At 43.4% G+C, this 19,796-nt stretch overlaps 1 protein-coding gene across 5 annotated transcripts in view; it reads left to right on the top strand.

Moving 5' to 3' along the window:
* Nbas (NBAS subunit of NRZ tethering complex) overlaps positions 1-19,796 on the top strand; it is a 281,500-nt gene that overhangs the window by 216,286 nt on the left and 45,418 nt on the right. For all 5 annotated transcript variants that reach the window (XM_052745880.1, XM_052745878.1, XM_052745879.1 and 2 more), the window contains exons 45-47: positions 12,707-12,925; positions 15,123-15,325; positions 17,478-17,567. In XM_052745880.1, the coding sequence (XP_052601840.1) occupies positions 12,707-12,925; positions 15,123-15,325; positions 17,478-17,567 (512 nt within the window). The remainder of the gene's footprint in view (positions 1-12,706; positions 12,926-15,122; positions 15,326-17,477; positions 17,568-19,796) is intronic.

Raw genomic sequence — 19,796 nt, 5'->3', positions numbered from 1 at the left:
CAAGGGCCTATTTCCGGATAAGTGAGGCGGGGAGGAACTGGAATCGAGGGAAGAGAAACTCTAATCAGGATATCTTATGTGTGGAAAAAAATCTTATTTTCAGTAAAAGGCAATAAATACATACATACATACATACATAGATAAAAAGGAGCTGGCCTCCCAAGTCTGTGAGTGTAACAACCAGCAGCACCTGGCTAGCCATCCAGACTACAACAATGGAGGTTACTGTTGTCTTCCGCTTCCGTCTTCAGGGCACGTGTTGCAAGACCAGGGAGAGAGTGCTGTGGAGTTTCCCTGAGAATCATACCACCCTAACAGGCAAGCCAGAGACGTCCAGAACAGTTAGCTAACTGGTAGACGTGACCGGCTAGGGCCCACGCCCATGCCTGCCTCGAAGCCTTGCATGGCATTCTTCTTTTGCTTGCTGATTTGGCTGCAAAAGTGCATCTGGGGTGATCATAATCACTGGCCTGACTAGCAAGCTGAACTCATTCTCTGCTTTTGCTTGGGAAATTATTTCCAATTGACTAAGGTGATAATTGAGTAAGAAATGGAAAATTGGTCAACGATCATGTGCACCATACAGTCATGAATGACAATACCTCCTACCCCCGTAGAGGGTCTGGAGGGTTGCCAGGCTTGTGTTGTTTCTGTAGCCCCAGAGTTCTCTTCATTAATAAGCTGGGGAGTAGCTGCATCCCCCTTCCTACACCTTTACATAGAGGTGTAAATCCTTGAAAGGACAGAAGAATACATAAAGCTCAGAATAATACACAGCCAATATTAAAACACTTAACATGAAAAGGAGCAGTGGGGGACAAGAGGTCTGGACATAACCCCTCCCAGTTTGTGCCTTTCCTTGGCAGGCGTCGTCATTCTGCACCACTTACCATTCAGCACTGAACCTGGAGTAGCGTGCCTCTCACTGCCCCAGTTTTGTTCCTCCTATATCATAAGGCTTCTGTCCTGCCGCTTAACCACCTTTCACACCTACAACCGGGTTTATCTCCTAATTGCTCTTTATGGATATGTCCCCAGCCTGTGCAGTGGAGGAATTTATAAGAAGAAGCCCGGCTTGCCCTTCCAGATAATGCAGCTGCTCTGTCAGGTTATGAGCAAGAGTCCTCAGAAGTACAGCTCTCGGGGTGTCACTTGTTTTTACTCGTTGGGTGGTTATGGGGAGCGCTCCGTAGATGAAGGTGTTAAGTGAGTAAAGAGTGTGGCCTTGAGTCAGTAGGGTTGAGACAGTCCAGGAAGGGTGCCATTGTAGAAGAGGTATTGCTCCTGAGTCTGTGTGTGTGTCTGTGCACGTGTGCGTGTGTGCGTGTGTGCTTGTCCTGGGCCCCACAGCAGGACAGACTTGAAGAGAAGGTGTATTCCAGAGAGATCTAGCAAGAATTAATGGGGCGCTTCCAGCTGAGTACAGATAGACGGACACAGACAGACACACTGTAGGTGGAATCACGGGCATGGAGTACAGATAGACGGACACAGACAGACACACTGTAGGTGGAATCACGGGCATGGAGTACAGATAGATGGACACAGGTAGACACGCTGTAGGTGGAATCACGGGCATGGAGTACAGATAGATGGACACAGGTAGACACACTGTAGGTGGAATCACGGTCATGGAGTACAGATAGATGGACACAGGTAGATACACTGTAGGTGGAATCACGGACATGGAGCTGGAGATGAGGAGGAGCCTGGCTAAAAGGTTTGGACCTCATCCTGGAAATGACTGACTAGACCTGAGTTTTAAGGCAGATTCTGCTAGATTTTCATTAGAGGAGTAACACTGTGCTGACTGAAGAAGGGAGCAGACGGCACCCATGTGGAGACCAGGACATCCCCAGTGGGAAGGCCATCACAGCATTTGATGGGACGAGTCGGGAGGAGCTTGGCATCTGGTTGTTACTCTGCTACAGCCATTTGCCTGTCTACATGGCCTTATGTTGTGTTACCCTTTAGGAGCTTGTACTGTCTACCCAACACGGTTAGCTGAATCCCTCAGCAAATCTCCTAATCACAGGGCAGACATTTCATGTCCAGCCCACCTGATGGAAGGATCAGTGTGCTTTGATGGCAGTTTATACATTGTCATGAGGACGGAGCAAATGAGAAATCTACAGGGACCCAGGAATGCCTAGGAAGACTCACACTTAACAACGCAGCCCCCAGTCTGGTGAACTGAACTGACTTGATAGGTGTTGAGATGCACCATAGTTCTCAATAACATGTTCATGTCAGATACAGACAACCTAATTCTCATCCAGGTCCAACCTTGGAGAACTTCCTCAGCTGAGATAACGTTCTCCCCTGCGTGTAAGGGGGCCTCATCTCTACTGTGTGAATACACATTAGTTTTAGAGTGATTTCAGACACAAGTAAACTTCCAATTAAAATGACCCTTTAGCTGACGAGAAAATTACCAGCTCATGTCACTCGGAGATGAGGCCAGCTACGTGGTTAGCTATCTCAGTAGTCATGGTGTCATGGAGCCTCATGTCTGTCTTCTGGAGCCTGTGATATTAGCTTCATCAAAGGCTTTTTGCTGGTAGTAGTCCAGAACACTATCCCTCAGCAGTGAGTGAGTGATGATGCTTTCTAATTCATGTCCAAAGAGATACAGTGAGAGCACACACACACACACACACACACACACACACACGTAACAAACAGAAAGTTCCCACTGTGCTGGCTGTCACACCCTGGGCCAGCCCCCGTGTCCCTGGCTTGCTAGGTGCTGATTACTTCAAGTCTGGATTGCCTGAGCTAATCTGCCAGTGTTAGCACTGAGTCAGTTCCACATGGCTTCAGAGGCAGTTTATAGACTGTGTGTGTGTGTGTGTGTGTGTGTGTGTGTGTGTGTGTGTGTGTGTGTGTGTGTAACTTAAGATTAGTGCCTAACATGCTGTGACATGGAGACTCAGCTTTGGTCCTGCTCTGATGGCCTACAGTCCTCTGGCTAAAGCCGTGTGTGGCATTTGTTAGCAGCACAACCGAGAGATGAGGTGTTTGACTAGGGCAGAGAAGAAAGTGGTTGCTTTTTAAGAATCAAGCCAGTTAAAGGCAGCTTAGGTGACTGCTGGCTCCTTTGTAGCCCCTATAAGTTATTCTGACATCAGAGCCAAGTTACAGGTGTTTTAAAGTTATGCATTATAAAGCATTGGCAAGGTCTTGTAATTAGGTTAAGACATTGTAGTAAGTATTGAGAACAAAAGAAAGAAATGAGAACACAGACTGGAGATTGGAACATGAGTTATCATATTGTATCTCATCTTAGTAGGGGTTATATGCTTTTCAAAGTTTTATTTACTTTTAATGTATGCATGTGTTTCTCAATATATGTGTACTCTCTAATTGAATTTTGATATACAGTCTTTCTTGATCTGGGTATTGAACAAAATAATTGAAACTGCCAACACAACTATTTGGCCAGTGGCTGAGTAAGAAAACATATCCAGGAATTAGCTTAAAGTATCCTTCAGTTCTTTTACACATGCCATTAAAGTCCGTTCTTCCTTCAGCCCCACACACCCCGTCCAGACTTTCCTCGGGCCCCAGAACAGCCTCTCCTATCTCCCACATTTGCCACTGGGTGAATCAGTTGAGTCGTTCAGAGTTGGGTACCCAGAGGTTTTCATAGTGGATCACACACTTCCATTACTACTAAAATTAATCAGGAGAAGCTCATAGCAAATACAGGGTTTCTTTCTGCTTTGCCAGTGTCTCTCCCATCCTGGCATAGTACTCTGTGTACCCAGGAATAGATGTTTCTGAGGTCAGGCTTAGCTGATTGCTACACAGGTGACAATACATTAGCAAAATGGTGCTCCAAGGCTGTGGCCCTGAACCTGTGTTCTGTGTACCTAAGAGATCCTAAGATGGCTGGCTTGCCCTCTCCTGTGCTATGTGTAAAGATTTTATCCTAATTAGAACTGGTTACAAAGGAGGGCATAAGTTCCAGTATATTGTAAATAATGACTTCTCCTTTGAAACTGTTATGCAGTATAACAAACAGAAATTTGGGATCTCCCCATCTCTTTACCATACAAGGACAAAGGCATCTTTGGCACTCAGGATGAGTGCCCCTTCTTTCAGACTGTCTCTGGTTTATCAAAGTGAAATGGTACTGGAATGTGAGTAAAAGAGGTAAAGAGAGATTTTACCTGCTAAGAACTAACGGGAAGGAAGAGTGCAGAGTAAACTGAGCTCCGCTTTGTCTAACCAGGCTGGAGAGTTTTCAAATGCTGCTCTGGGTTGAAGGAAGGTACTGAAGGATACTGGGGCCCAAGGGCAGAGTGACTACACCATCCGACTTTGCCAACTAGAAGCAAACTTTTTGTGTCTTTGACAGAAGAAGTTCAGCTGAAGTGGGGCCAGCAACAGACCCTTCCCCTTCCTATAAGAACTGCCAGTGAATATGAGCTACCTCCTTGCATGTTTTAGAGAAGCAATGTGTTTCCTGAAAAGATGCTGGGTGCTAGGAGAGTTGCACTGGAGAGCGGGCGGGCGGGCTTTATAACTGCACACTTCTAGGGAACGGCTCTTGGAGGGTCACATGAGCCTATCATGAGGTGTTGGCTAGAACAACAGTAAATTGTCCTGGAAGCTTTGAGTTTGTCATTAGACCTTTTAAAGAACCCTCCTTGGGAGAAATGAACTGAAATTTGTAGAGACCATGCTAGGGTTTGGTCTGTTCTATTGGCGCAGGATTAGATAGTCATTTTGTACTCAGAGTTTTGCAGTTTTCACTTGCATATGATTTCATCATTATGCAACATGTTGTTCCTTAAAAATCTGCTTTCTATAGGAGAAATGATTCTGTCAATAGAAATTAACTTGGAAAAATTTCTAAGACCATTAGCTTCTAATAGTTTCCTTAAAATTCTGTGTTGAGTTACTACTACAATTATTGTATTTATTTGATGAGAATAACATAGGTAAGCTAAATTTTTGTTGTTAAATAACATGAAAATAAACTGATATTCCAAGTGTACATCTTAGGAGTTGGGTGGGGTTTAAATGTTCATGAGCCCTTGGGTGACTATCACTTATCACTAGATTGAGATCAGAGTTAGCATCAATTCATTTATAGTTTATATTTCTTTTGGATATGTACTCAGAGCACATGTTCCTTAGTTGAAGACCACTGACCTACGTGGAAAGTATCAGTTGCTCAACAATTCCTGTGAGGTGACCTTAGCCTTCCCTTGAATCTCTTCCCTTGGCTAAAATACACACGCAAGCACGCACGCACGCAGACACTTGCTTTATACTAGCAAGAGCTTTTCCAGGATAGTATGGGATTGAAACTGGCAGAGGAATGGTATTTATCTTTGAGGATCAAACTTTGGAATATTTTGGTATTTTTAAAACCTGTTCTCTGATTTTCCTCCAATGTACTGCCAGCTGCTGCTTTGCATCCATTTCTGTGCCCAAGAGGCGCCTTCAAATAGTGAGCCAGTGTTTTTGTTGAGAATGCGTTATATCCCTGAGGTGTTTTAGAGCTCAGTAGAAGATGAGGAGTAATGACCGTAGACCATTCTCTCTTGTACTAGCCTTTGTTTAATTTCTCAAGCTGCTTCTCTGCCCCAAAATCATCTCTCCCTTTGCTCCCCCCGGGCTACTTGTCCCCATCAAGTCCTAGGTCAGCCATTGCCTCCTTTTTGTAGACTTCCGTTTTCCTAAGGCAGATTTTTTCCCTGTGCCCTTTCTCGGGCATGTCTTTGTTGCATCCTGCATTCTAGCCAAGGCTGTGTGCTTGTAGCTGCCTGTGTGTTACTGACTGGTGACCTCTTCAGACTCTCTTTCCTGCCGGAATTCCCACTCACTCTTTGGCCTCTCCTTAAGACTGTCTCTCGCCAGCAGCTCTTTCCTGACCTTGCCTGTGCCTGCTTCCCTTCTGGATGGAGTGCCCTCCTAAAGACTTCAGTCGGCCCCTATAGCTGCCCTAGTTGCACAGTGGCCATACTTCTTTGTAATGCTTTTCACTTGTTCATGTTTCCAACTAGACTGTGACATAGCCAGGGGCAAGGGCTTGATCTCATTTTGTGTTTTACCAGCACCCTGCCTGAGACCGAGGAACACTGTGTCTTGGAGAATGTCAGGTGACTAGATGGAGCATTACCAGTTGGGCATCCTTGCACTCTTCCCATGTGACTTCTGATCCCTCTGGCCTGTCTCTGTCCTGATGGCATAGTTTCTTTTTCAGATCAGTTTGTATTATTGTGTCACATCCCTTAAGTTGTTCTTTTTGTACTTCTTGTCTCCTTGGAGCCTTACAGTGGGGCACTGGGCAGTCTTGATAACCTGCAGCCTTTCAGGCATTCTGGACCATGAGTGTTTAGGGAACATGGTGCTTCATTGGACTTTCGAAGGTCCTTTCCTCCTGCTGGTTTGTTAGGGTTGCTAAGCAGTTTCGCTGTAGTTCTTTTACCTTGTAGGGACACAAACTTAACACAGTTTTTATCCTGAAGGGCGCTGCTTAATTGTGGTAAAAAACTGCGCCTGTGGACCACATAGAGGGGATTGATGGGCTTGGAGATGACATCAGGAGTCAGGAAGGTCCTTAGAGCCGAGTTTCTAAACTGATTGTAGAAGGACAAGGAAGGAGGTCAGAGAAAGAATGATGTTTGCCAAGGTAGTTTCCAGTGGGTCGTATTCCCATCTGGTCTGATCTGGACCAGGAACTCGGTGGCCAAAGCTCTGCAGTGTTGCCCAGTCCCACTGCACACAGATGGTTCCATTAACTGCTGCTTGACACCTTGACATCTGGCCTGTGGGGCTTGGAGGCTTCTCTATCTGAAGTGGGGTGTAGGCCTTAATTAGTCTAGACCCAAGTTCTGGGACCCCACTCCCTCCTTCCATGTCACTGAGGTCCTTCCTACCTCATTCCACAGTTCCATGTGTAGTGCTGAGAAGGGCCTGAGTCCTTGAAAGTGTGCCCTCTTCCCTCAGTCTGTTGGACAAGGTCAAAGCCTCAGGTGTTAATTTGAGATGTCCACAAGCATCTAAGCTGTGGCTGTGGCAGCTACCACCATCTCAGAAACTTAGTTGAGTTCATGTAGCCGTGATACCTGTTAGCAATGTGCATCTTTGGAGTCTTTGTTTACTTATTTGTTTTGGGACATTTTCTCCTATACCATAGTTCTTTGATGTATCACCCCCATCCATAATCTCTCAATTTAGAAAGAGCTGTTTTAAAGCTATCGGGTTTCTGTGAAGGTCCACATCATTAGTTGGATCTCTGTCCTGCGTCATGTGCCATACCCTTGCTTTATCTTCTCCTGAAGCATTTTAATCTTTTGAGGGCTTTACCTGCCATTTCCTGTCCATGGATTTCTCAATCTTGTCTTCTACCACTGGTGTGTAAATAGCAATTGTTTAACCATATGAAGACCTGAATTTCTGTGATATTTCTCTACTCTATTTAGTTCCTACATACAATCTGGATAATAGTTTGATAAACTAATTTCTCATTTATAGTATTTGACCATAGAATCCTGTAACATCCAGCACATACTGCTAATGTTGATATTCCAGCCTCTCTAGACCTTCACATTCATTAGTATGTGATATGCTATATGAATAAATGTTCTATGCCTTACAATACAAATATAAACATATGGTGTATGATATACTATATCAATAAATGGTATATGCTATACTATGTGGATATGTGGTGCATGATATATAGATATGTGGTATGTGCTATATACTATATGAATGGATATATGGTATGTACTGTACAATATGGATAAATGGTATATGGTATACTATACAGGAAAGTGATATATGATATACTATATGGATAAATGGTGCATACTATATGGATAAATGGTTTATGATGTACTATATGGATATGTTATATGACAGGCTATATGGATACATGTTATATGACAGGCTATATGGATATATGTTATATGACATGCTATATGGATATATGGTATATGACAGGCTATATTGATATACGGTATATGACAGGCTATATTGATATATGGTGTGTGATCTGCACCCCAAGTGTAGATACAGTGTTGCAGTGTCTGGTCTGATAACCAAACCCCCCATACCATTACTCTTATATCTGTTGTTTGTCAGAAACGGCTGAGGTTCCTAGTGGTGTACCAGTGCAAAAGTCTAATGGTCCTTCCTTGTCCAAATGGAGTAAGAGCTCTAGATCACAAATCACTTAGGATCTGTGCTGGTGGGAGCCCTGTCATTTTGTGTCAGAACTACATGAGCCCCACATGCTCCTTAACTGCCATGGCTGAGGTGGAAAAGAATGGATAATCATGATCCATGGGCGCTTTTCCTGCCTTCCTTCAAAACAGCACGTGCCACTTCAGCTCAGATTTCAGTGGCTGGAATATGGCTGATCCCAACTGCAAGGAAGCTGACAAGTGCAGTTTGGTAGAAGGGATGCTGGTGTCTGCTGAGCATGCCATCTATCATATTAGGGGACAAGTTATCACCGTGGCAACACTCTCCAGGAGAGTCGATGGTGTCTCAGCTGTGAGTGACAGTGAAGGTGGGCAGTCCTTAGAGTCAGGTGTATTCTGAACGTAGATCCAGGAAAATGTGCTGATGTCATTGACACCTCAACCTTTTCTCCTCCTTATATCCCGGTCATAAATTCTTTCTTTATGAGCCTAGTTCATGCTTCTATCTCATTTTTCTGTAGAACCTAAAAAACAGATTATCAGTACCTATCTGTTCAGTAATTTAAAAAATTCAGCCATTCACCTTTAAAAACCTTTTACAGTTATTATTGTGTGTATGTGGAGGTCAGAGGGCAACCTGTGGGGTTCAGGTCTTCCCTTCCATCATGTGAGTTCCAGGGATTGAATGCTGGCCCAGCAAGAAGCACCGTCACTCACTGGAGCCATCTCACCTGTCCTAGCTAACTACCTCTCTTAATTTCACAAAATACACATTACTTTAGTAGCAGTTATTGGTACAAAGAGTAGTAAAAAAATTATCTGTGTTATCATGTTAAAAATGTGTATTGATGACATGTTGATGGACCTCAAAAGTAATTTTAATAATGAAGCTATTGTGTGGCCTGCGGTATAGTAAAGAAGTTGCTATTTCTTACTCTGGTAATTTTCATTTTTCCCTGTTATTCCTGTCCCCTTGATAATCGTAAGTGTAAAGAAAATAAATGTCTAAATAAAGGTTTAGTGAGGAGCCTCCATGTCCTAGCCAGGCTCTGGAGTCTCCTGTGGTGAACTTGTTCGTAGGAAGAAAAATGGTGAAAAGCATGAGTTAAGTCAAATGCACGGTGGGATAAAAGCCCTTCCTTCCGTCCTTTAGCAGAGAACTGCTTCCTACAGTCCTAGCTAGCTCAGAAAAATGAGCTTAGGGTTATTTATTCACAGTCAGTACAGAGCTATTTAGTTATTTTCAGATAGTTACTTTGAAGAATCTGTTAAAGTGGGAAAAGAAAATGCCTTTTGTGATAATGGTGCAGTCTGAGCATCAGAGTCTAAACTGTTGAAGGCAGTCAGGGTGACCAGCACACATTGTATGAGAGTGTGTAGTCCAGAGAGAGATGAGGCTGGGGGGTGCTGGGGAAGCCAAGTTACTGTACACGTAAGAGCTGGGTTGTGCACGTGGATGCTGGAGCAGACTTCTCAGTAGATGGAAAGTGGGAGCTGAAGAACCAGCTGGATCTAGTTTGACTCCGTATGCTTGCTGTTGAAGTGGGAGTGGAGATTTCTCTTGCCATAAAAGGACGAGCAAATACCCCACTAAGGCAGCAGTGACACCTGGGAGTTAGAGACTGTGTGTGGCTGGAGTCTAGGTTATGAGTCAGCTTGGACCCAGCTTGAGTTTCATGCCATGCAATTTGATGTGTTCATTTTAAAAGGGGTTGGTATAAAAGCATTACATGAGAAATGCACTAGGAATATGAAAAACCAGTGGGTAGGAAGGATGGCCTTTGTTAGTTAGTCAGATTAAACTCAGGCTCATTTATTGAGCTTTTTCTGTAGGCATTGAATGATAATGATGGCTTGATATACTGTCTTACTTAATTGCTTAATACATTATGTGGTGGATGAAGGTGTTCACATTTTGCTGATGAAGAAACTAAAGCTTGAAAATGTTTGTCAAGTTGTCAGACAACTGGGACTGGGTAGTAAATGTTAGACATAAATTACCCGAATTTACCTCCCTTCCAGTTTCCTGTACCTTCATCCCAGCATTTGTCACTATTGAGTGAAGCCTTGGCTAGTGATGATCCACTTGGACCTACGTGCCAGGGACCTGCTGTTTCTCCACCCCTTTGCTTCCTACACATAGAACTCTCCCCTTTTTCCTATTCTCTAGCTACTTTACTCTCAAGACTTCTCTGTACTACACACTGGGGTAGGAAGAATATCAGGCAAGCTGGCATATTCAAATAACTGTCCAAATTCGACTTTGGGGGCAAAAGCATAAATGAGTCGAAAGAAGATTCACAGCACTGTTACTCAGCCTTGATTTTCTCACAGTGCTCAGCCAGTTGGGCACTCAGTGATAGTCTGTCAGACCTAGGGTGCGGAAGATGTCCGGAGGAAGTTATGTGATGTGTGTCAGAACAAGCTCTCCGGGTACCACGTGGTGTGGATTCCAGGGCTCCATTTTGTATTTTTCTCTTGAGACAGTCTTGCTAGGGAGGCCAGGTTGTCAGTCCTCATGCTTCAGCCTCTTGAATGGGCTCTGTTCGTGCGTTGGAGTCAAGTTGCATTCCTCTTCACTTTCCCAGACTTCGCATGGCCGGGGTGGAGGAGGGGAAGGTCTGCTGAGCAGGCGTAGATATAGTTGTAGTGTTTTGTGTTTCTAAACTACAGAGAGGAGTACTCTGTTGACTGAGAGGAAGAGCCAATGCCCCAATTAATCCTGTCCAGTTAGAGCACTGGTTCTCAACCTTCCTCATGCTGCACCTTTGAATACAGTCCCTCATGTTGCGATGACCCCCCCATAAAATCATTTCCGTTGCTACTTCATAATTGCAATTTTGCTACCGTTATGAATAGTCATGTAAATATTTTTGGAGATTGAGTTGGCTGGGGGTCGTGGCCTACAGGTTGAGAACCACTGAGTTAGATGCTTTTTGGATCGCATACCATCTGCTAAGTAGCATCACCCATGGTAAAGTGAGACCACAGAATACACTTTGAAGCTGCGTTACAGAGCAGGACTTCAGTGCAATTCCATGGAAACAGTGCCTGCTAGGTAACTTTAATCATCATTTCTATAGAATTAAGAAAATGTCAGCTGCCAACATTCAAACCAATTCTCTGAGGTAACCTAGAGCTTAGGTTGGGGGGACATTTACCTTCTAGTGTAGTCTGGTGCTTGTCTTTTAGCTTACTTCCATCTTTTAGAAATGTATCAGTGATGAATTTTAGGAAATAATAGGAAGTGTAAGATGTCATCTGTTTTTTAAAAACACAAACACTAAGTTCTTTTGAGGACATAGCAACAGTGGGCTCTGGGTAGTCAGCATTAGACGGATTGTTGGAGCTTGTCAGCAGGTGTCTGGGGGTGCTCAGAGGAACTCCTCCCTCCCAGAAGGTGAGGCTGAACTTGATTTTGTGTTCTTGAAGGTAAATGAGCTTAATGTGCTTAATAAGAACTGTAAGCCCTGCATACCTAATGCAGAGGCTACAGCACGTCAGAGAATGAGGGGATGAGCACAGCACTGTTACCAACGCCAGGAAGCAGAGAGGAGAAGATGACTCAGAGCCAGAACACTGTCACGGACATTTTGTATCATATTCATATGTATGATAGTCTGTATAATAGATACTTGTACTATATTCATATGTATGATAGTCTGTATAATAGATACTTGTACTATATAGAAATGACCAGACCTATTTTTCGGCAGCTATTTTATATACATGTTTATATGCACAGAAAATGTAGAATATATACAAAAAATTGTTTTGTGTATATAATTTAAATTTTAGTGTAAGTATGGTACAGATGATTTTATGTCCTGATTTCTAAAATTTAATGTTTTGTGGAAGCACTTTGTAAAATTGCTCTACTGATTTTATAGTTCTAATTTTAATAACTGTATAATATGTTAACCACTAATTCATCCTAAGCTAGTTACTGTTCATCTTGTCAACTAGATTGCTTTGGAATTTTCCTTTTTATAGTCTTATTCTGGTTAAAATCTTCCTGCCTCTGTGTCTGTGGATCTCCCTCCCCCCACCCCATCTCAGTTACTTCCGGAGTTTTCAGATCTCACCACTCAGCTCATGATGGCTTCAAACGTAAACTACCTCTGCCTCCACCTCGGAAGAGCCGGGACTACTGACGTGCACCACACACCCAGCAGCCCATGTGTCCTGGTTTTTTTACTTGACAGTGAATACGTGATCAGAACTGGAAATTCTGACTGTAAATGGGTCCCCGACTTTGCACTTGGACCGAGAGTCGGTGTGATGTCTAGTTTCACCCTTTCCAGTCTTACCTTCTTTGACTACTGTCATTGTTTATAGTTTACCTTAACAACTGAGTAGAAGAAATCGTATTTCACTGTTTTTGTTCCCTTCACAAGAGAAAAACAAAAAAAGTAGAAATACTAACCACTGGTTAACTTACATTAAAATATAACTTTTATTCTACCCCTCTAATACCTATTGAATGTGCCAAACATAATACTGCCTTTTCTCCTGACTTTTTAAATGTCTTTTTGAAGCTATCCGTAGAAGCACGTGAAGAGATGACCAGAAAGACCATTACGACAGTCAAGCATTTCATAGAGAAACCAAGGAAAAGAAATCCAGAAGATGAGCCTCAGGCAGGTCCCGATTCTCAAGTCACCTATGCAGATGCCTTGGCTCACCTGGAGACATCACTTGCCCACCTGCAAACCCTCAGCCACAGCTTCATCCTCAGCCTGAAGAACAGTGAGCAGGTAGGAAATAGAAACCCGGGAACGACTGGTGGCACCATGTTTGTCCTGTTCACCTCAAAGCCACATTTGGAACTGTGGAAAAACCTTATTTCTGCCGTAGTTTTAAAAGTTTCAGTCTGTGGGAGTTTGGCCTCTTTGCCGGAAGGCCTGTGGTATCATGTGATGGTACAAAACCACTCACATCATCATTAGTAAGTGAGATAGAAACAAAGAAAAGGCTGGAATCCTACTGTGCTGTCTCTTAAAAGGTCCCATCACCCTGCATCCTTAAATAGAGTCCTCTGTGGGATGTGACCATCCAGCTGGAACAGTGGTGCTGATGGGATTGTAGACATGAAAAGCAGTCTTCAAGTCTTTACCTTGATCTTCTTATCATTCAATTATCTGTTGGTTTCATTTCCCTTTCTAAAGGAATTTGGGCCAAAGATTGTATCTACTAAGAGGTTAAGGTAGGTGGGGGGTAGCAGGAATTGAGGGACACTGGATGAGTACCCAGGTGAGGAGGGACTTCTGAAGTTGCACATGTTGACCATAATGGTCTCAACTATGGGGTTTTGGTTTACTTTCTAATTCTAACTACATACGTTTTTTTAAAAAATTCAGAAATGCTAGTTTCCCATGCATGCTTTAACAGTGTTTTTAAATATGCCTACACTTTATCCTGTTTTACTTGCGCATCCTTATAATATAACTTTCTTACTGATAGGAATTTTCTGGCTGGTCAGATTATTCCTAGTGGGTTTTTAGCTAAGCCTCTTATGTACCCCAAACAACCAAGAGACTTAGGATTCCTTTCCCATGGTGAGATCTGAGGACCTGTGTATTAGGACTCTACCAAAAAACCGAAAATCATATGAGGTCCTCATATAACTTTGTTCTTTTTAATTTTTAACAGTATTTTTGAGCATTTTAATTGTTTTATGTGTATGGATATTGTGCTTCCATGTATGTCTGTGATCCACATGTGTACAATGCCCATGGAGGACAGAAAAGGTGTTAATCCCCTGGGACTGGAATAGCAGATGGTTGTGATCTGCCATGTGGATGCTAGAAGTCCAACCCAGGTCCTCTGGAATTGCTGCCAGGCGCCCTTACTCATTAATATAGGCAAAGGTAGGATATAATGTTGCCCCCCTGCCCCTGAAAAGCAGGGGCTGCAGAAGATGCAAAGTAGGAACAAGGAAATGTCATGCAGCGAGGACTTAGGAGTTTCTCTTGAGCCGCTGTATAGGCTGTAGTTTAGGTGAAAGATTAGGACAACAATAGAGTCCCAGGAGTTATTCCAAGTTCTTTCTGATATTTGGAAATGTGTTCATGGGTTTCAGTGTACATCATAACTAAAACAAGGCTTCAAACAATTGACTTCATGTAACTGGAAAACAAAGAATTGGATGGTTACTTAAGATACTTGGACTGGACTCTAAAATATGAAAGGTGAAACTAGTAACCTGTTTTTCTGGCAGTTATCAAAACTACTGCCTATGTAAATAGTTATGGCTGAAAGGCTCCTGATCTATGAGGCATCTAAAAGATAAATGTTTAATTATATATGAGTTCTTGGGGATAATTTTTTTTTCATCTGTAATATGTAAAATGTTTAATCATGTAAGGGCTATGGAAAACATGCTGTTTTTACTTGTATTCATTGTAATCATTTACTCAAAAAATAGATTGTAACCACGTTGTGATTTTTGTATTGCTTGAAAGATTCTGCTGGGCTATATAAGCTGTAAGGGGAAAAATAAAGAAGAGAAGGAGGACATCAGGAAGTAGTTAGAAGGAAGTCATCAGGAAGTAATGAGAAGGGAGTCATCAGGAAGTAGTTAGAAGGGAGTCATCAGGAAAGAGACAGAAGAGAAACATCAAGGTAGAAGAACAGAACAGATAAGAACAGTATAACAAGCAACAGAAAGAATAATAAAATAGAAGAGACTCTTTTATCCCTCAGAAAAGAAGTCTGTGTGTTGTTCTTGCTGACTCTGCCTCTCTTTCCCGTCCCTGACCTGCAGAAGGCTGGATCCATTGCAGTGCCTGGCAGCGGTCACAGCGCCCTCCGTTCACAAGACTTTCTTGTCCCTTGATGTGCTGCTAATGATAGGAATATATTTTGTTTGTAGACCTTTTAAATATGCTTTGTGTATGTAGACACACTTAACTTCTTGTTAAAATTTCAGTGCTGATTGCTTTTTATTTCTAGGAAATACTACAGAAGTACAGTTACCTCTATGATCTGTCCCGCTCAGAAAAAGGGAAACTTCATGACCAAGCTGTAGCCATGTGTTTAGATGGCCAGCCACTAAGAATGATTCAACAGCTGTTAGAAGTGGCTGTCGGTCCTGTCAACATCTCACCCAAGGATGTAGTGCATAGTGCAATTACAAAAATAATTTCTGCATTGAGGTAAGCTATAAAGTAACAATTACAGAAGACCTAAGATAATATTTCACCAGTAGTAATACCTACCCCATAGTCATTATGAAGCTAAACTATCCTCAGAGATGTAGAGGTATATCATATTCTCAATGTTTTACAAGCCTGAGGGATTACATCTAGAGTGTTCAGACTCTTAAGACCTAAAATGTCTTGAGAATGGAGAACCAGGAGCATGTGTCCTCATTGGTATTTTATGTATAACATACCATGAAGCCAGTTCCTGGCTGGACTCCTTCACCTCTTCACATTATCAAGAAGCAAGAGAAAAGACAAACGGCATGTGAAGCGGGTAGCCAAGAGCCAGATTGCCCTGTGGCTTCAGTGTGGCTGCTCAGCCCCTGCCTTTTCTTTTTCTTCTTCTTAGAGGCAGTGGGAATTGGTGCCCAAGCAGTTCTTTTGATGAACTCAAGTCACGACTGATCCAGGGAGAGTTGGGCGTCGGCTCACTGTGTTAGGCCATCGTTTACCTGCCATGAGTGGTGGAGGCTTGGCAGTGGAGATGGTCTGGCTTCCTGTCCCCACAGAGGCACATTAGTGCACAGCAAGCCAGAGGGCTGGAGAGGAGAGAAGGGAAGCTAAGGGAATAATGAGGCATCATGTGCTCTCTGTGAATAATGTAATTAGGCTAAGAGATTTAGTTGTATTTAATTTATTCTCCTTTTAAGCATTCTTTGTAATTTTGTATTGCTCTTGAGGAACTTTTTGATTAAATGCATGTCAGTTTTCTGAAGCTAAACTGAAATCAAATGAGCCTTTATCAGTTTAATTACCCCAGCCTCATCCAGTTTTCACATTAATGCTCTGAGCTACCTAGTAATTTTATGCAGAGAAGACAAAATGCAGCAGCCCTCCACTTTAGAAATAACAAATTTCACATTAATAAAGCTTTGTTCTATTAGTATGTTGTGATTTCTCTGCTGTGGCTTATAAGAACCACTCATTTCCAAATGATAACAGATATGCATTTGCCATATTTGGTATCTTTTCATTTATAATTATAGTTTCTTAACCAGATAAAGCTTACAAAATAAACGTTTAGAGAACCGAGTGCCTGGATGGCATCTCTCCTACTGGAGACATGGCTCAGATCACGTCTCTTTGGTCAAACTGGTTCTAATGGCAGTGCACGGAAGACCTCTGACCAATGTGGATTTAAAACGTGCAGGGATAGTAGGCTCAGGAGCATGGAGAGGCCAGCACTGTTGGGTGAGGCCCCTGCATGGACCTCAATTTAGGCCAGTGGGTGGGGGCACAGAGGGACAAAGACCTGGGAGGAACTGAGTCCAGTAGGTGGTTTAAATCCAACAGTAGTCTGGAAATGTGCATGAAGTTTCTTTTTCCTCTGTTGCATATTGGGAATTCGCAAGAGTTCTAGACAGTGAGTAAATAGTGTTTTTTGTTTGTTTCTTTTCTTTAACTTATTTTTTTTTTATTCTTTGTGGCTTTCACATCATGCCTCAATCCCACTCATTCCCCCCCTCCAAAAAAATAAAATTCAAGAGAAAAAAGAAAAAAAAGAAGAAAGGGAAAAATCTCATCATGGAAGCCCATCTGTGATCTGCTGGAGTGTGGGGGGTGGGTGGGCAGGTAGAGGGGTAGGGAGGGATGGGGTGCGAGGAATGTCAGTTCTGCAGACCCAGGGCTGCAGGATCTCCGCAACACAGGGCAGCAATGGAATGTCCAGGAGGAGTCCTGGTGAGGGCCCAGTGTTGATGGTGTAGCTGAGACCAGGGGCCTCAGACCAAACCAACGATTCTTTGCGATAAACGCCTACATGTAAAAATGTATGGATAAAGGGGTTTTCCGTGTAAATACTGAGTTTTAGAGCATGAAGCTAATGGAATTAGAACATTACTGTATTTAATGCTGTAACGTTCAGTTGCTTTTGAATGACAAAGCAGGTTGTGTTGTTCTCCTGGTAGAAATGTGCTCATGACTTAAACCTTGAGCTCCTTAAGGGAGGCCAACTTTTCCATCCTCAGCGCTTCAGTCTGAGCACAGAGCAGTGAGTGAACACCACACCACAATCCAACTGGATTCACCTGAGTGGTCAACAGAAACTGTATTTTTGAGGCTTGAGTGACCTCTTCTGACTCAGTTATTTTCTTTCTCATCACAGTGGCAGTAGTGCTGAATTCTGTGGGCCACGTGACCCTCTCCAGGTCCTGGAAGGTGTTGTTGGGGCAGTCCACACCAGTGTGGACAACGGGTAAGATCAGGACAGCTAGTCCACCTCTGCAAAAGGGCTCTCCTTGTGTTTTAGTTACTTTATTATTGCTATGAAGAGACACTATGACCATGGCAACTTATAAAAGCGAATATTTAATTGCTTACAGTTTCAGAGGGTTATTAGTCAGGGAGCATGGTAGCAGGCAGGCGAACAGGCATGGTGCTGGGGCAGTTGCTGAGAGTTTACATCTAATCTGCAAGTTAGAGGGAGAGAGTGAGCTAGACTGGGCTTGGCATGAGGGTTTGAAACCTCAAGCCCAACCCCGGTGACATAGGTCATCCAACAGGCCACACCTCCTAATCCTTCCCAAAATAGTTCTACCAACTTGGGAACCAGTAATTTAAATATATGAGCCTTTCTTCTCAATTATTATTCAAGTGCACGTATGTTTCATATAGTTTCAATAAAGATACACAGCCACTTGTGTATTCTACTCTATTGACTTGTAACACTTCCCACTTATTTTTGTGAATTTAATTCTTAGGATGGTTAGTCTGGGTTTGTATGCTATTGCCATCAGGAATTGATATAAAAGCTCACCACTTGCCAGGGGCCATAGAAGCAGGCTCTGCTTGGCTCTAAGTCCATGCTTAGTGTGCAGATGCTATGAGAGTATGTCTTCATGAGCTCCATTTGCCCCAGTTTGAGAGGATATAGAACAAGCTGTGTCAATGCATATGAGAAAGTATTGCAAATAGGACCCTCTGTTTCCTCTGTCTCTTACCTTGTGTAGTTGTCTAAACCTCTTTTGCTTGTGGATCTTCAAATAAGAAAATTGCTGTAGGAATGCCCAATTCAGATCCCTTATTCTAAAGAGATACGTGTTTATTCTGTATGATTACTGTGTGTCCTGCTCTACTAAGTCTTACGGAGTTATAGATGGATTAGAAGTAACTTGTAAGCCCAGGGATCTCACAGTTTTGCAGAGAAGATGAGCTTACACATAGCCCTAGGAACTACTGTAGAGAGGGAAGGACCATGCTGAACACAGAGTGGAGGACAAGAGAGGGCAGAGTGGGAAATGCAGTGGGTTACAGGGGCCCAGTTTCTGAGCTGAGTCTATTGGGAGGAGAGGGTGATGGAATTCTAGCCAAGACGCTGCCTGGACAGTGCAGGTGCATCAGGTGGTAGACAGGAGGAGACGCTGCCTGGACAGTGCAGGTGCATCGGGTGGTAGACAGGAGGAGACGCTGCCTGGACGGTGCAGGTGCATTGGGTGGTAGACAGGAGGAGACGCTGCCTGGACAGTACAGCTGCATCGGGTGGTAGACAGGAGGAGACGCTGCCTGGACGGTGCAGATGCATCGGGTGGTAGACAGGAGGAGACGCTGCCTGGACGGTGCAGGTGCATTGGGTGGTAGACAGGAGGAGACGCTGCCCACGTGCACTGAGGTGCCTTCTAGGTGTTACACACAGCTGCTGCCATTCTAGTGCCAGCACCCAGGAGTGGACCCTTAGCAGCAGCCAGCTTCTCAAGTAAGGTTGGCTGTGGATCCTGGCCTGTCAAGATGAAAGGCTGTCCCTGCTACTGTATAGATCACTTCCAGTAACTTGTAGAATCCTGTCTACCTGAGGCCATCTCACAGTTAAAGACAATGTTACCCCCACCTCCATGAATTCCTAGCCAGATCCACTGAAGAATGTACCCTGGGTCTTTGGAAAGCAGGCCATTTATTGTTTCAAGATTCAAAAAGACTTTAGAGACTACAGAAGCAGAACAAGATCGTCCTTTTCATTCCAGAGACAGAATAACAAAGGATTTTTGGGAAAGCTTCAGTGGATTTTTCTTTCTTTGAAAAAAGCAATAGAAGAAAGATAATGTTATAACTTGTATTCCCAGCAAGTATTCTTGAGTTGGCACAGCTACTGTTTGCTTAGTTTTCCACTCCCCAGTACCTGGCCTAGTCCATGAAGGAGTCAGAGTTCATGTTCCAAGTATTTGCAGGCAAAGTCTCTGGAGGGACATGGGGTTCCACCCTCTCCACAGCTTTGCTCTCCAGTCACCCCTTTCTGGATCTGACCCAACTGCTGCCCCTGGAGGTGTTATGCCAGGCCCTCTCTGCCCTTCTTCTTCCTCTTGTTGTACAAGCCTTCATCATTCCCAACAGTGTAATCAATGCCCATTGTCCTGTGAGTATCCATGGTGACTAACCCCTGCTCATGCATATCATCAGCCAGCACACACGTTTACATTTGTATGCTATTTGA

The sequence above is a fragment of the Peromyscus californicus genome, unplaced genomic scaffold (genome assembly GCF_007827085.1).
Source record: "Peromyscus californicus insignis strain IS unplaced genomic scaffold, ASM782708v3 Scaffold_1__1_contigs__length_55948999, whole genome shotgun sequence".
NCBI classification, from domain to species: Eukaryota; Metazoa; Chordata; class Mammalia; order Rodentia; family Cricetidae; genus Peromyscus; species Peromyscus californicus.
Note: the sequence above shows the minus strand (reverse complement) of the source record. Positions and strands in the feature narration are given on the sequence as shown.